Consider the following 16,715-nt stretch of genomic DNA (forward strand, 5'->3'; position numbering starts at 1 on the left):
CATTCTTTGTGAATCATACAGTTGTACTGGACTACCTTTTGAATAGATTTTCCTAAAAGCTTTAATTATAAAATGCCACAATAATTTGCAGAGCCACAAAGGCTTTAAGACATAGTATGTCTTTTTTGGAGCAGTGGGGATAGTTGGGATGTGACTAACACTTTGGGGTATTTCTATATGCTTTGCCTGTATTACCTCATTTAAAAGCAGGGAACTTGTCTGTTAAATTCACTTATCATCTCAAGCAACTAGAAGCTGGTGCTCAATAAATTTTGCTTAATGAATGGCCATAATCATCCTAAGAGAGAGGAAACACTTATATCCTCCCCTTTTTTCATGTGAAGTCACTGAAGCTCAGAAAAGTGAAGGGTCTTGCTTATGAACAGCCGGTAAGTAACAGATTGATTCTGAAATTCAGTTCCGCCTGACTTCAGAGTCCACACTTAACCACCAGGCCGTACTTATTTGATCTTTTCACAACTCTTATTAGACAGCACAGGTATTAGTTCCATGACTTTTCCATTACAAATGGCCCATTATAATATAAACCTTAGTCACTGCTTTCTCCATCTTCTGTGTCTAGAAAGAAAGGCCTAGGAATTCCTGAGGCTAGAGTGAAGAACAAAATATGTCAGAGAGCATGACCAAAAAGACTTACCCAAAACAGCTGGATACCAGCTGTGTTGGCTGACCCTTGGGCCAATGGAGTGTCAACCAAAGGCGCTCTTTAACAGTTGGGTCTATACCCCCTCCTCTTCTCTTCAGAAAGGGCAATTTCAAAGTCATCACCACTGCAGATTAAAAGAAGGTCCATGGGCAGTCAAGACAATGAAAGTACATGCATGAAGCCACCAGCAGTTCACAACACAGTTCATGTTTAAAAGTTTGTTAGTTTGGTTGCTTAGAATTCAGACCTCATTTTCTCATGGAAATTTACGCATATAGTGGTTAATACTAGTCTAGCACATTTTGGTCAAACAAGCTCTTACAGGCTGTCTCGGCAACTTAAACATTAAGAATATGGTGTGGGGCTTCCCTGGTGGTGCAGTGGTTGAGAGTTCGCCTGCCAATGCAGGGGAAGCGGGTTCGTGCCCCGGTCTGGGAAGATCCCACATGCCGCGGAGCGGCTGGGCCCGTGAGCCATGGCCGCTAAGCCTGCGCGTCCGGAGCCTGTGCTCCGCAACGGGAGAGGCGGCAACAGTGAGAGGCCCACGTACTGAAAAAAAAAAAAAAAAAAAAAGAATATGATGTATCTGGGAAAATGAAGTTCCAACTGGGATTGAGAACCCAGGTGGTAACACAACCCAAGATTCTTCAAAGTTGGAAGGACAGAGAGTAGGACTCCATCTTCTAGCTGGCAAGAAATCCAACAACGGGGACAAATTTGGCAGTTGCGGTGGTAAGTTCTCCACTCCTGACATGCTACTGACCAGATGTTCTTAGTCCCTACTGTGTATGAGAACTACCACTTGCGCTTCTAAAAATACATATGCCAGGGCTCTACCCCTAGAGATTCTGATTCAGCAGATCCGAGGTGGGGTGTAGGCACTTCCCGCTGATTCTGCGGCATGACCAGAATTGAATACCATTGTATTAGACATCTGTAAGTTCAGAGATTACCCTTTTGGAGGGATTCCTAGCCCAATGTTGTCCCTACTAGGGAGTATCAGCCAAAGTGTGTCCAAAAGCAGTCCACAAACCTTAAAAAATTCTGCTTTCCAAAATTATACTACTAGGTACCACTGACTGAACCCTAACTATGTGCCAAGCACTGTGCTGCTTGCTTTACGTGTACTAATGCATTTGGATAAAGACGAAAAAACTTCCATGGTTTTACATAAATTGGAGAAAGAAGACTGCTGTAAAGAGAAAAGCTAGATTTTTACTGTAAAGGTAGAATTTGGTCTGCCTGGAGTTCCTCTCAATCTATTCAATATAAACTTAAGGTAAAAGTTCTGTTCGAAGAGAAGTTTGGGAAAGCTTATGACTGAGGGTCTCTGTGATTTGGGTAAAGTGAGCTTTCACATTTAAACAGGTACTTCTATATTAGGTATACATTATTAATTCTGCATTTGTGCATTAAAAGCTCTAGCTCTATTTAAAAAAAAAAAAAAAAAATCTAGCTCTAGAGATCTTTTCCATTCCTTCGATCCAGGCCTTGCCAAGTTCAGATATTCCCATTCTCATAATAAACATCTTGCCCTCCAGGCCAGACAGTGATCTTTCTGTGAATGCAATAGAAAACCTCATTGCCAACACCAAAGCCAGATGTTCAGAGTGCAGAGAGCTCCAGCCCAGGCTAAAACTTTCTGGATAGAAAAGTAAAGAACTGCTTTCTGACAGATGACACAACACTGAGGATAACAAGAAATAATAAGCTTCTACTTCTACTGGATTGATAATAGGTTATATCACAAAGGAAATGTTAAATGTCAGTCTTACCTCGGCCTCTAGAGCAGCTCCAGATACGAATGGTCTGATCTTTGCTTCCAGTGGCTAAGTAGCAGCCTTTTTTTACTGGAGTTTGTGCTATAACTTTCCCATTGGGGATTTCAAGTTCTTCTAGGGTAGAGATGGTAATTTTGTTTTTAATTTGCATTAAACATGCACTTATCAAAGAAAAATTAGTTTGCAAGGGTTCCTGAAACTTAGTTACTGTTTTCATAGATTTGATCTGTAAAATCTAGTTTTAAACATAATTCAAATTGTACTATTCTACCTAATTTGTTCTTTAGGTCTAAAGAGTACTGAACCCTCTTAAATCATCTCTACCTGAATTTTCCTCTTGATTTATGAATAAACAATCTTCACCAGGCAGGGGGCACCAGGCTATGGAATGGATCTCATCATCGTGGCCTCGAAGCCTGTGTATAACTTCTCCTTTCTTGCTGATGTCAATTATAACCACTATGCCATCCTTGTAGCTAAAAAACGAGAGTTAGAAATATTACTGAAAAATGAAGACAGACTGTCTTTCTAGGAAACATTTTGGCTTAGGAGTTATTGTGCATTTCTAAAAGTTAAGTGCATTTGGGGTGGGGGGAAGGAAAAAGAGCAAGAAATAATCTTGTTCTGTCCTTATTCCAAAGTACTTATTTCATGTTTTCCAGTTTTTAAAAAAACCTTCCCCCATGCCAAACTCCTGGCATTAAGTTATACTATACACATTGCCTGTCACGAAGCTCAAACAGTGGACCATGCCTGTGCCCAAGGGGAACTTACAGAAGAATAGTTCTGACAGGGGCCCAGCAATTTCCCTAATTGGAAATGAATTTGTCCTAATAAACAAAAAATATCTCCTTCCTTTTACAAATGATCTTACTTTTCTAACAAAAGCTGCAGAATTCTAACTTCTAGATCTGGATATTCCAAGGCTGTCATTTTTTGAATTAGGAAGAAACTTAGAAATTGTAATAGTTTTATTTTTTCTTTTTTAATGATGAAGTATTTCAGATACAAGAAATATCTACTCTCTAGCTTAAGAAAAAAAGTATTACCAATACAGTTGAAGTCCTCTGTACATCCCACCCCAATCAAACCTCTCTCCCTTTCTTCCCCAGAGGTAAACTGCTATTCCTAAATTTTGTGTTACATTAATCCTAGCCTTTCTTTGTATATATTCCTAAATAAGATACAGAATTACTTTGTACATTTAGAAACTTCATATAAATGGTATCATGTTGTCTGTTTTTCTGTAGCTTGCTTTTTTCACTCATTCTTTTTGTGAGTCATTCATGTTGACACATGTAACTCTAGTTCCTGGTCAGTCGTTTATACTATTGCATAGTACTCCACTGTATGAATATACCACAAGTTTAGTTACTCATTTTCCTTTTGAAGGGCTTCCATTTTTTTTCTACCATTACAAACAAAAAATGCTATTAAGAATTTTATACACACTTAAGCCAGTTTCAGGTTTGATGCCTAGTAATAGGATGTTAAGATATACACATTTTTGCTTTACTAGAAAGTGCAAAATTGCTCTCCAAAGTGGACATACCTGTTTACATTTCCTATACACTAGACGGTCCTACAGGGAAAAATACCACTACAGCTTTATTTATTTTTTCTCCTTTTGTTAAAAATTTTTTCTCCCCATTACAGCTTTATTTAAAAAACATGAAATCATAGAATATATCAAATCTTTGAAGACACAGACTTTGAAAACCATCAAGATATATAACCTAATAGTCATGTGATCAACCTGTTTTACAATTTCAGTCAAGACTTCAGGGACTGTTTTGAACCTCTAAAAACAAATTCTGATTCAATCCTCTTTGATTGTCTTCCACCTGAAAGACTCTTCCTGTGAATTCCTGCTCATCTTTCAAGGTCAGTTTGATTCACGCTTCTCTGACCCCTGCCTACCACCCTTTCTGCTCCCTCTCTTGTACTCCCACCAAGACAATGCTCCCATTTCGTGGAGACCTCCGATCACAGACCCCTTCCATTTTCACTGTTAACTCACCCACACCTGTCTTCCTGTCCTTTGCCCCATGCAGTGCAGATTTTATGATCCATCATTATATTCACTCCTTAAAAAACACCCTTATCTCCTTTGTTCCCCCTTTCTCTCAGGGGTATTTACTCCACAAAACCCCAAATCTGGTTGAATCCCACCATTTCCTTTCTCAGCCAGTTTGAGTAGTTTACTTAAAATTCATGACCACAATCCTTGGCTTGGCACTCAACCAGGACCACAGGACCTGCAGTTTCTCTCAGTAAGTTCATTTTCCTCTTCTCTGAGATGACTGTATACATACCCTCTTCCTGCATCCAGCTCCTTCCCCACCCTGAACTTGACTCCACCTCTTTGACTTCTTCTCCACCTCTTTCTGCCTCACTAAGAAAATCAGCAGCCATCAGAATGAAACACCCTCCTCTTCCAACAAGATCTGTGAACCTTCTTGCACCTATTTCCACATTCTTAGCTGTTCTTTCTACTTGTGGTCTGGATCCAGTTTCCTCTTGACCTCCCGTTATCACTCATGCATTCTTCACTGTTCACCCCTGCCACAGGCTCCCCCTTTTCTGCCTCAGCATCAGCATAAAAACATGCCTTTGTTATCTTCCATTTAATACTCCCTTGACCCCCATACACCTCCTCTGGCTTCATGTCTATATGCACATTGTCACAACAAACTGTGGAAACGTTGTCTCCATGTGTATCTACCTCACCTCCCAGTCTCTTGAATCCACTCCAGTTGAACTTTCTCCTCCTACATTCTTGTGCTTATGTCTAGTATTCAAACTAGAGAGACTGAACATCTTTGGGAGAGAAGTAAATGGAGTGGTAAAGGAGAGGGGATTGTGCTCTCAGGCAGCTCGTGTGAAACAACCTTGGTGATCACTGGGGAGACAGATCCCAATGCCAGATCGCTTTCCCAATTGAGTGGGAGAGCTGAGAACAAGACACAGAGCTGAGTCATTTGACACTTTGGGAGTAAATGTTATAACCAAGGGTAAGTATGGAGGGAAAAAAGATGAAAGAGGACATTTCTGACATTTGGAGGTTGACTGAAGAAATCAGATATGAAGAATGAGTAAAGTACAGTATCATGGAAACCAAGGAAACAAAAATAGAATGGGAGAGACAATGAGGACCCAGAGGTCACAAGAATAAATGATACCAGGGGTGAAGGGAGAGTGGTTAGTACCTGTAAATGGTTTCCTCTGAAGAATAAAGGGACAGGAGAAGGTAAAGAAAATGCAAAATAAGATCATAAACAAAAATAGATCATCAGTGCAGATGGCACAGTACTTACCCAATGGCTACTAAATCTTCATGATGAGGTGAGCAAGTAAGACAGAAAATTGTCCTGGGTTCTATAAAGAGATGCTGGCTGTCATTTCTGTTAAGCCAGTAACAGAAAACTACTCCTTTTTCATCTCCAGATACCAGTAAATCCTTTACTAGAGGAGACCAATGCAATGCTGATATTGTATGCTTTAAAACAAAACAAAGATATCTTTGCTTTTCATTTGTCAATGCTGAACTTTTTTTTACTTAGTTTTTAACCTGTATAATGCTAGGCACATTATAGGTACTTAATAAATACTGTTAGGACCACTTGTAGAGCAAGACTACATTATAACCAAATGAAAGGAGAATTTAGGCTACTGGGGATCAAAAAGCCATTTAAAAAATTTCTTCCTTTGATAGATTAATGCAAAGTTCTTACTATGATTAACTGAGTCCTTTCCTACATTCTCTAGGCAGGTATATCAATTAATCATCTAGTTTGGAAACAAGTTTCATTCACTTACGGTTTATATCAGGAGTCTTTTTCACGGTAAAGTGCCAGAGAGTAAATATTTCAGATTGTGTGGGCCATACTGTCTCTGTTGTAACTACTCAACTCTGCCACGGTAGTGTGCAAGCAGCCAATACTTAAAATTGTAGACAGTACTTAAATGAATGACTGTGATTGTATTCCAATGAAAGAATTCGCAAAAGCAGGTAGCAGTGCAGTTTGCTGACCTCTGATTTATATGTATCTCCTTCCATAAAAGTTTTGAGGTACCTTACAGTATAGAGCTTCTAATCTAATGAACAAACACAATTATAAAAGTTACCTTGCACAGATGAGCTAGCAAAACTATACTTGAAGGAAGAGAACTCTGGTACAGATAAATAATAATGGTCTGAGAAACCAGCAAGTCATGGTACCTGATGGAGCGCATGTTCCGTCACAACTGTTTTTGTCTCTACATCCCAGATTTTCACAGTCCCGTCATCAGAGCTGGTGGCGCAGAGGTTGTATTGACCCGGGTGATGACAAAACGTGAAGCCAGACACCCTTTCGGTGTGTCCCACCAACTCCCCTATGACTTCAAGCAAAACCAGACTCCAGATTAAAGTGCTACCTAGGATTCCAGGCAGAATCCTTCTGTTGTTAGATGGTGATTGGGGCCTCACTTATCCCATGGAATAACAAACATTTCCAGGGACTCACAATCAGAAACCCCAACTGCTGGTATTGGCTCTGCCACCTGACTTCAGACAAGTCTTTTTATCTTCTTGGGTCTCAGTCTTCTCAACTGTAAAATACCATTCATATCACTTGATGTGCCTAGTTCTTAGGCTGAGGAGCAGCTCAAGTGAAGAATGTAAAAGGGATTCCTATTTAGATCTGGCCAGAAGTCATTTGGAAAAGAATAAGTATCTGGCATACCATATCCCAAGACATAATCAAAACCTAGTTTAGAGCCTGAAAGCATCCGGCTCAAGTCATTCATCTTACAGAAATGAGTATCATATATTTGTAGGATCTCTCTTAGGACCTGGAGCTGTAGGCAGCACCCAATCCCAGGAAGGCTCTCAGGGGGCCCGCACGCACTGGGTTGGGGAGGAAGGGCTAGGTGTTATAAATTCCTGGCGAGACACATGGGTAACTCTTCAGTAAGCCAGCGGATCCACGTGAGAGCGCCAGGAGGCGGGACCACTCAGCCGCAGCGTGGTGTACAGCCAACCTCGGAGACCGGGACACGACTCAGTTTGGATGACTGTGAGCGGACCCTTCTCCCTGCCCGTGTCTCAGTTTCCCCATCAATAGAGAGGGGGGTGGATGGACACGCCCACTCGGCGCCCCCGGGGAACGCAATTAGTGCAGGAAGGCTGGGGCCAAGAGGTGGGGAATTACCTCGAAATGGAGACGCCCCTGGGATCACGTCCGCTCCCGGGCCCACGCGGACAAGGAAGACAGAGGTCCGCGCCGCGAAGCCGAAGAGGCCCCCGGGCACGGCATCGCTGCATCGGGAGCAGTACCAGTTAGGGGAGGGCGGCAGCGTGCGCGGTTCCTGTCCCATGATCACGAGCAACCGGGAATGAGGCAGACAGTTCGTAGCCCTACGCCAGAGACGGGAAGGGGGCGGGGTTAATTTAGAGCCCCGCCTCCTGGGGCACGCCGCTACGGCGCGCGCGGAGGTCCAGGTCTCACTGCGCGCGCCGCTCCTGCGGCCTCGGGGCTGGGAAAGGCTGGGCCCTGCGGGCGGCTTTTTGCTCCGTCAATGCCGCCTGCGGCTGGAGGGTCTGGTGCTGCTGGTTAGGTATTCTCACTTGCTACAGCAAGGAAGGTTAATTAAAAGGTTAGAATGATGGAGTCACCTCCCCGCACTGCTGGTTTATTCTCTGGACCTGTTCAACCCTGTCCCATCAAATATTTTTTTAAAGCTATGTGCCGGGGCGCCTTGGTAGCTCTGGAGATGTTTTAAACGTATCTACAAGAAGACAATTAACAAAAAGATAAAAGTTCGAATCAGAAATCAAAAACAAGGGTTTCTGCAACTGGGTGGAAATTCTGGCTCTGGTTTTTGATACTCAAGAAGCAGCAGAATAGAGTGACTCTCTTTTGATCTGATTAAGTGCCAACTCTATGAAGGGACTGTTTGTGTTAAGTGCTGTGGAGGAAAAAGAACCAAAGTTTCCTTCCAACTCAAACGTCCTAAAATGCTCAGTTTCTGCGCTTACACTCTTCTACTCCGTATTGCTTGTTTTCATTGGATACCAGGAACTCTTGCATATGTAGCAAACGAAACCAGAGCTATCTATGCTAATGAAAAAAATATATATATACACACATACATTTACTTATTCGGATGTGGGTAGGAGCACTAACTTTGGAGGCACCCAACCGTAGACTGACCACTGTTTTTGCCAGGTATTATCTGAGAGACGTTAACCTATCCTAAATCTTTTTTCTCAATTGAAGACCTGATAATACAGGTCTAGTTGGATTGCTGTGAGGAATACACGAGATTTAGTGAAATGCCTGCTGGCCATATATGGTAGCAAGTTCCTGCTGATTATTAACCCTTATCTCTTGGAGGGCAACCTGGAGATTAGCATCATACTTTGTATTTGAACTGTTTGTTCTTTATTTTTATTTATTTATTGAAGTATAGTTGATTTGCAATATTAGTTTCAGGTGTATAATATAGTGATTCACAATATTTAAAGATTATACTCCATTTAAAGTTATTATAAAATATTGGCTATATTTCCTGTGTTGTACAAAATATCCTTGTAGCTTATTTATTTTATACATAGTAGTTTGTATGTTTGTTCTTTAAAAGAGCTTTCACACAATCTCTAGTGATCTTCACAAGCCTGTGCCGTAGGGATACTTAGTTCTTTTGAGAAAACTGAAGCCCTCCCAGGTTAGTTGGCTTGGTTCACGGTCTCTGTTTTCCAAATCCTTTCAGACCATTCGTGAGGTGAGGCTTCGCAGTTTTTCTGGATCCCGACGAATTTTCGGAAACTCGCTAGTCTTTGACCTTTATTAAGTAATTCTTTCCCAAGCAAGGCTGATCTGACCACACTTTCAGCGCCGGCCGCGTGTTCACGGTCTCCATGACAACACCTCGGGTGTCAGTTGCGGCTCGGTCTCGCGATAAGGGGGGGGGGTTAAGTCCGGAGAATTGCGCATGCGTTTTGCCCACACGGCCTCTGAACTCGGAGGCTTCCGTAGAGGGCGGGAGAAAGATGGCGGCGGCAATACTGGATCGTTTGGGTAAGGATTTCTTGGTGGGTGGAGGGAGGGAGTGAGGTGGGAGTCTGAATTGACGGCGTGTGTTGATATTGCAGGTGCGTTATGGATGCAGAATCTGAGGGGGAAGCTGGCCTTGGGGTAAGTCTTTCGCCTCGGAGTTGGGGAAGGGTCCAAGCCTTAGTCTTACTAGTCTCAGTTACTTAGAGCCTAAGTGCCAGGCTCTGCTTTAGGCTCTGAGGCTAGCGAATGAGACAGCCAGTCTCTGCTTTGCCACCCTGTGTTTTCACCGCCGTATTGCATAGCCCTGCGGGTATCAGGATTATCTATGACCGAAGAGACGTTGTAAATGTCCTTTCTGAACACTTTTTTTTTGATCTTTTTGGATATGGTTAGATTCTCCCGCCCAAATTGGGAGCGTACTTTTCTAGTTATCTCTGTAATTATTTGCTTATTACGGGCAGGGACTGTATTGCAGACAGGTGCGGTTTACATCGTGCCTGACATTGTTAAAATCTTTGTACGCCTTATCTCTTTCTCACAGCATCCTACGTAGTGTAGGTACTGCTATACCCATTTTTTCAGACAAGGAAATTGAAGCCCGCAAAGTAAAGTAAGTTGCCCAAGGTCCGTCAGTTACAGGAATTTTGAAGCTTTATACTATATTTTTAGAGCATTCTTTGACCTCAAGACAAAGCGTTAAGGTTAGGGAATGCAGCTGAAGTCAGTACTGGCAAGAGGCTTTCTCTGCTCCCTTCTTATTGTTCTTCTGTAGTACAGCTGTGGCTCTTTGGAGGTTGATAATCTGATTGTAAATTTTCTGATCGATGTATTTGTTAACATTAATTTTGGTTTAGTCCATAGACTTTGGAGACAGATAAGTTGAGTGTGAGTCCACATTTTAACTGCGATTTTGGAAAAGTTACTTATTCTTTCTCAGCTTCAGTTATCTTCTATGATATGAGAGGAAAATTAGTACTACCTCATATATTTTTAATCAGGATTAAATGAGATAATGCTTATGAAGTGTTTTGTACAGTGCATGGTGTATAATAATCCCGCTCTAAATCTTAGCTTCCATTAGTGTTTTTATCATTATAAACTACTATTGAGTTCCCATTATATCTAGCTTTGTCTTAGATTCGGCTCGAGGGAGGAAGAGGTGGGCTACAGAAGAAAGTAGGAAGTACTGGCATTTAGGATTTGTCTTCACTGCTTTCGTAGATTATCTTCTATCACCCTACCCCCAACCATGCTGATTTACTTACTTTTTCTGAGTGTGCTGTGCCTTTACTTGTTTCTTGGTTTTTCATAATTTTCTGTCACTTTCTGTCAGTAACAGCAGTCCTCATTATTCAGACCCCTCTTTAACTGTTTCCCCTTCATGATCTCACTAAAAATGAAAGAAATCAATTTCTCCTTTCCTTTAGTATGTGTTCCTTAAATAATGGCTTCATGTATATGTGTCTGTGTCCTTTGCTACCTCGCGTATCCTGGACAGTTAGGGACACTTCTTGTTTTTTTTGTAGCTCCAGTATAGGGTCTTGCACAAAGTGAATATTTTGTTGATTTTTGTTGATTTAAATTGTCCCACACTGACTTATATTGGGAAGCTCTGAGCAAATAACTAAAGCAGCTTGGCTTCAGTCTTGTCATCTGTGTAATACAAGAGGGTTGGATTTTGCTAGGTAGTCTTGGAGGCTCTTTCTAGTTTTGAAGTTATATAATTTTGCAAGTCCCCATTCTGAACTTTTTAGTGGGGAAATGACCACATGAAAACTAAGTAGAAAAGGCATAACTAATGCTTTTGATGACCGTGTAAAATTTTAGAGATATCTAATTCAGTGGTTGGAAACTTAATTACATACCAATTGCCAGACAGGTAATAGAAATGAATAAACTAGCAGAGGTGGTCTTTGTAAAAAGAGAGTGGTAGGGCCTGTGGCAGTCATAGAGTGCATTCCTCCTCTAAAGGCATTGAATTGGATTAAAAAAAATGCTGCTGACCAAATAAAACTTTTCTGCAGGCTATATTTGGCAGCAGATTGACAATTTCCAACCTTTGAATTTCAAGTCTCCCATTTTACTGATGCATGCATTTGGGAATTTTTGTGACTTACTGAAGGTTACATGGCAAACCTAGGATCTAAACAAAAAATTCTCTGGGTTAAAATAGTGCTGTATCACATCCTGGGAGGAACTGAGTGATGAGCCCTGAAGGGGTTTGTCGGAGGAGTCTTTCTGGAAGAGGTGAGTTTAAGTTTAAAGAATGAAGAGTATATTTTGGTGGTTTAAAAGTTTGAAGGCACTGGTTACTAAGCTGTACATAGGTTAAAATTCTCCACAAGATAAACCAAGTTGGAAATGTCATGAATCGGCAATTTGGTGGATAAATGATGAGAACAGTGTGATATATTTGAATAAATACTGGGCTTCAGGTGATAGAGCTGGATTTTAGGTCTCTGTCAGGGACAGGTATTGCGGTCTTGGGCCATTTGTTTAACTTCTGTGAGGCTCAGTTTCCTCATATCAAAAAATGAGGATAATATTTAACTTCAAGGGTGGTTGTGAGAACTAAGAGACTAATACGTAAAATGTCTATTTTAGCGCCTGGCACTGTGGAGGTGTTGACTGGGGATGATATTGCTGTGAAGTTGTTTGAGAGGAATCAGATTTAATGCTGGAACCAATCAGTAGTTTTTCAACACTCTTAGATGAGATTACATATTTCATCTATCAGCCCTACTTTTGTAGAACAACTGGCAGGAAGATAAGAAACTGAAATATACATTAGCCTATTCAGTTGAGTCACTCTTAAGAGACTTTTCCAGTGTAAGGGGTAGCAATTACCTCTTGTTTTCATGCATCCATGCTTTCAATGTTCTGAGTGCCATGGCCAGCAGATTTGACAGCCCCGCTGATTTGTGCTCTCTTAAATAGATCTTATCCTATGATCTGAGGGCTCGTGATTCCTTGCCCTTTAGGACAGTGGTTCTTAAATTTGAGTCACAGACCTCTTTGAGAGTGTGGCGAAAGCCACAAGAAATGTTCCCAGAAAAATGCATATCGCATTCATAGTTTGGCTTGTAATTTCATAACCCTTAGTATAGGAATCTTTGCACTGGGACATCATAACGAAACAAAAGGACAATAATGATACACAATAATAAACGTAACTACACAATAATGATTAGTGGTGTAAAGTATGTTGGAAAATGTGTCAGGCAGTGACCCTTGTGTTAATGGGTGAAATATTTTCCTCAATATATTTTGAGAAATTTCAGTCGTATAGGAAAGTTGAAAGATTACAATGTCCTTCAGCTGGATTCATCAGTTGTAAACATAACTCTATAAATATACATGCTTTTTTCCCTGAATCATTTGAAAGTGAATTGTACATGTTATGGTACTTTACTCCTAATCACTTCAGGTTGTATTTCCTGAAAGTGACAACAGTCCCCAAGAACCACAAACCATGATCAAAATGGTATAATTTGGTGATCTTTTATTTTAATGTTTTAGTTAAAAGGATTCAAATAGAAATCAAGTGTATGCTGACATTTACTTTTTTTTTCGAGGGGGGGTGGGCTGCGCTTTGTGGCTTGCGGGATCTTAGTTTCCTGACCAGGAACTGAACCTGTGCTCCCTGCAGTGGAAGCATGGAGTCCTAAGCACTGTACCGCCAAGGAATTCCCTGACATTTACTTTTTTTCTTTTTTAGTTTATTTTTGGCTGCACTGGGTCTTCATTGCTGTGCACGGGCTTTCTCTAGTTGTGGCAAGCAGGGGCTACTCTTTGTTGCGGTGCGCAGGCTTCTCACTGCGGTGGCTTCTCTTGTTGTGGAGCACAGGCTCTAGGTGCACGGGCTTCAGTAGTTGTGGCGTGTGGGCTCAGTAGTTGTGGCTCGTGGGCTCTAGAGCACGGCCTCAGTAGTTGTGGCACATGGGCTTAGTTGCTCTGTGGCTTGTGGGATCTTCCTGGACCAGAGATCGAACCTGTGTCCCCTGCATTGGCAGGCAGATTTTTAACCACTGCACCACCAGGCAAGTTTCCTGACATTTACTTTTGAAAAAAGAAAAATTGACCATTATTGAGGCTTGACAATAAGCCCTAAAATGGCCATGCATTAAAACAAGGAGACCTTATAGATGGACATTTTCAATTCCATAATATTTATGTTTGTTTAGTGAGTCTCTTGTTTATGTGACACTTCATTCCTTTGAAAGCACTCTCAGGACTCTTCTTTCAATCAGAGTTTGTATCTCCTTCATGTCTCACTCATGGATCCGAAAGGTTTCTGTATTAGTTTCTTAGGGCTGCTGTAAGAAATTACCCCAAACTGGGTGACTTAAAACAAATGAAATTTATTCTCCCACAGTTCTGGAGGCCAGAAATCCAAAATCAAGGTGTCAGTAGGGCTGTACTCCCTCTGGAGGCTATAGGGGAGAATCCATTCCTTGCCTCTTCCGGCTTCTCTCTGTCTTTACCTCACCTTTCCCTCCTTTTTTCTGTTTCAAAACTTTTTCTGCATCTTTCTCATTAAGAAAAACACAATTACATTTAGGGCCAAACAAGATAATCCAGGATAAGCTCCTCCTCTCAAGATCCCTAACTTAATTACCTCCTTTTCTATAGAATGTATTATTCACAGATTCTGGGAGTCAGGATGTGCACATATCTTTGGGGCCAGCATTCAGCCCACTGTATTCTCTTTCAAAACAGGTCTATTGTATCATCTTCAGGTCCTTTTTTCGGAAAGATGCCCTGTAAATCACACCTTTACTTTTGCTATGCCTTTAACCTGGAGTGCTCTTTTACCAGATTTCTGAACGTGGAAGTCCATACTTTGTTCAACACTCAGCTCAAGTCCCAACTCCTTAAAGCCATCCTGATTACCCCAGCCCTCCTGTGACTTCTTCTGACATTGTAATGCCTGTTGCACATTATGGTTAATCCTTTATCTCTCTAACTGAATTCTAAGTCACTTGAGGGCTGGAAATAGGTTTTATGTCTCTTTGCATTCCCATCACCTAGAATAGTACCTGTAGTACCCTATCCTTATTACTTGGTCAGTAAGTGTAAGTTGAACCATCAGTCAGCCTGAACAGATGCAAGTTGTAGTCTGAGAGATTGCCAGAAATGAGATTCAGGTTTTTCCACTCCAGTGCCAAGAAGGAATCCTAATGGCAAATTAAGTATAGGTACAGATTTCCAGCTTTATGTAATAGAATAGTTTATGCTGATTATACAAATTCTTTTAAGTATTCCTTAGGACAAAATGAGGGCTTTAGAAGCTCTATATACCCATGCAGTTAGTTACTTACTAGAATATGACTGTTATTACTCTGAATGATACAGTAGTGATCTGAAAGGTTTAATGCCTTATTTTCACATGATTATTGACACCAGAGGTTTCCACTAGCTTTTCTGAGGGAAGGTGTTAGATCTGTGAACTAGGAAGTTGAACAAGAATACATTTATAAACTTTCTGATTTATTCTCAGATTCTTTTTAAAAATTGTTCTACTGAGAATTGTGACTTTTTAAATTTGTTCTCATCCCCTCTATAGTGGGCCAAACTCCCAAAAGTATATAAGTATAAATAAAAATAAATGAATAAATATGTGCTATATCATGAAAAAGAAGAGTAACATGGGGGCAGGGAAGAATGAAACATTTTAGATAGCCGCTTTGGGGCTGTGCTAGCTTACCCCGAGAGGTTACAGATTGGAGATCTCTCTGATGAATCAAGCCTACAGATATGTTTTGTTTGTATGTTATATTGTGTTTAAAACCTTCTTTTTCAATCAGTGTTTAAAAAGTAGTAGCTTGCTCATAAAAATATAGGTTTCTAGATTCTATTATGCATTGCAAAGCATGGCAACAATTTTCTAGAGCAGAAGAGTGTACCACTCTTTAGATGGGATGTATATTCTTCAGTTTTCCTCATTTTCCAACCAAGTGTGAAATTTTTACATAGGTACCTATACCCAGCCCTCTTATTTATATTACCTGGCTGCCCCCTGTATTCTCTAATTCATTCTACAAATGTGTATGTAGTGCCTGCCGTGTGCCAGGCTATTCTAGCACTAGGAATTTTGTAGTGAACAAAGAACATAATCATTGCTGTCATGGAGTGTACAATCTAGTGAGGGAGGCAAATAATAAGTAAAATACAGAGTATATTAGATAGTGACAACTGCTTAGGAGAAAATGAGAGCAGAGAATGGGAATAGGAAGTGTGTGTATACAAGAGGGAGGTTGCAGTTTTAGATAGGAAAGGCCTCATTAAGATAGCATTTGTGGGGCTTCCCTGGTGGCGCAGTGGTTGAGAGTCCGCCTGCCGATGCAGGGGATGCGGGTTCGTGCCCCGGTCCGGGAAGATCCCACATGCCGCGGAGCTGCTGGGCCCGTGAGCCATGGCCGCTGAGCCTGTGCGTCTGGAGCCTGTGCTCTGCAACGGGAGAGGCCACAGCGGTGAGAGGCCCGCGTACCTCAAAAAAAAAAAAAAAAAAAAAAAAGATAGCATTTGTGTAAAGATCTGCAAGAAACCAGGGAGCAGGCTGTCAAGGCACGTCAGCATCTGGGTAAACACCATTCTAGAGAGGTGGGACATAAGTGCAAAGGCCCTGAGGAGGGAACATACCTAGTATGGTCAGAAGCGGTGAGTGAGGAGGGGAGGTCGTAGTAGGAGATGAGGTCAGAAGAAGGAATAGGAGATCATGAAGAGCCTTATGGATCATTGTAAGTACTTTGGTTTTTATTCTGAGATGGGAAACCATTGGTGGATTTTCAGTACAAGAGTGATATGATCGGACTTATGTTTATGGGTGGTGGCTCTTTCAGTGTTCAGAACAGACTAGAGTGGGGATGAGGAGCAAGGATAGAAGTAGAGACCACTGGATATTTCAAGTTTGAGATTATGGTGGCTTGGATTAGGGTGGCTGTGAAGGTGGGTGATTGGTTGGATTCTGGCAGTGCCTTAACAGCAGCTGACAGGACCTGTTGGTGAATTGGACGTGGGTTGTGAGAAAGAAGGGTGACACCAGGGTTTACGACCTGAGCAGATGGAAGCGTGGAGTCACCGTTTGCTGAGATAGGAAGACTTCCAGAGGAGCAAGTTGGGGAGACCATCAGGAGCTCGATTTGGGGCTTGTGAGTGTGAGGTAGAGACGTGAGGATGCAATTGGATATATGAGTTTGGAGTTCATAGAAGGCCTGCGGGTTT

At 41.5% G+C, this 16,715-nt stretch overlaps 2 protein-coding genes across 8 annotated transcripts in view; one reads left to right on the plus strand and one right to left on the minus strand.

Annotated features, from left to right (window-relative positions):
- Positions 1 to 7,857, minus strand: part of GEMIN5 (gem nuclear organelle associated protein 5) — a 40,319-nt gene extending 32,462 nt beyond the window's left edge. For both annotated transcript variants that reach the window (XM_082651935.1, XM_082651934.1), the window contains exons 1-6: positions 7,644 to 7,857; positions 6,671 to 6,831; positions 5,766 to 5,947; positions 2,773 to 2,924; positions 2,443 to 2,562; positions 659 to 791 (exon numbers count right to left, since the gene is read on the minus strand). In XM_082651935.1, coding sequence (XP_082508061.1) covers positions 659 to 791; positions 2,443 to 2,562; positions 2,773 to 2,924; positions 5,766 to 5,947; positions 6,671 to 6,831; positions 7,644 to 7,809 — 914 coding nt within the window. In that variant the 5' untranslated portion in view covers positions 7,810 to 7,857. The remainder of the gene's footprint in view (positions 1 to 658; positions 792 to 2,442; positions 2,563 to 2,772; positions 2,925 to 5,765; positions 5,948 to 6,670; positions 6,832 to 7,643) is intronic.
- MRPL22 (mitochondrial ribosomal protein L22) overlaps positions 7,441 to 16,715 on the plus strand; it is a 36,326-nt gene continuing 27,051 nt past the window's right edge. For 2 of the 6 annotated variants that reach the window (XM_082651937.1, XM_082651938.1), the window contains exons 1-2: positions 9,209 to 9,512; positions 9,587 to 9,629. In XM_082651937.1, the coding sequence (XP_082508063.1) occupies positions 9,353 to 9,512; positions 9,587 to 9,629 (203 nt within the window). In that variant the 5' untranslated portion in view covers positions 9,209 to 9,352. Of the gene's footprint in view, positions 7,509 to 9,208; positions 9,513 to 9,586; positions 9,630 to 11,664; positions 11,739 to 16,715 lie in introns of those variants that run through there. The other 4 variants (XM_082651940.1, XM_082651939.1, XM_082651942.1 and 1 more) reach the window with 4 other exon arrangements.

Source organism: Grampus griseus (assembly GCF_964374135.1).
Source record: "Grampus griseus genome assembly, chromosome: 3".
NCBI classification, from domain to species: domain Eukaryota; kingdom Metazoa; phylum Chordata; class Mammalia; order Artiodactyla; family Delphinidae; genus Grampus; species Grampus griseus.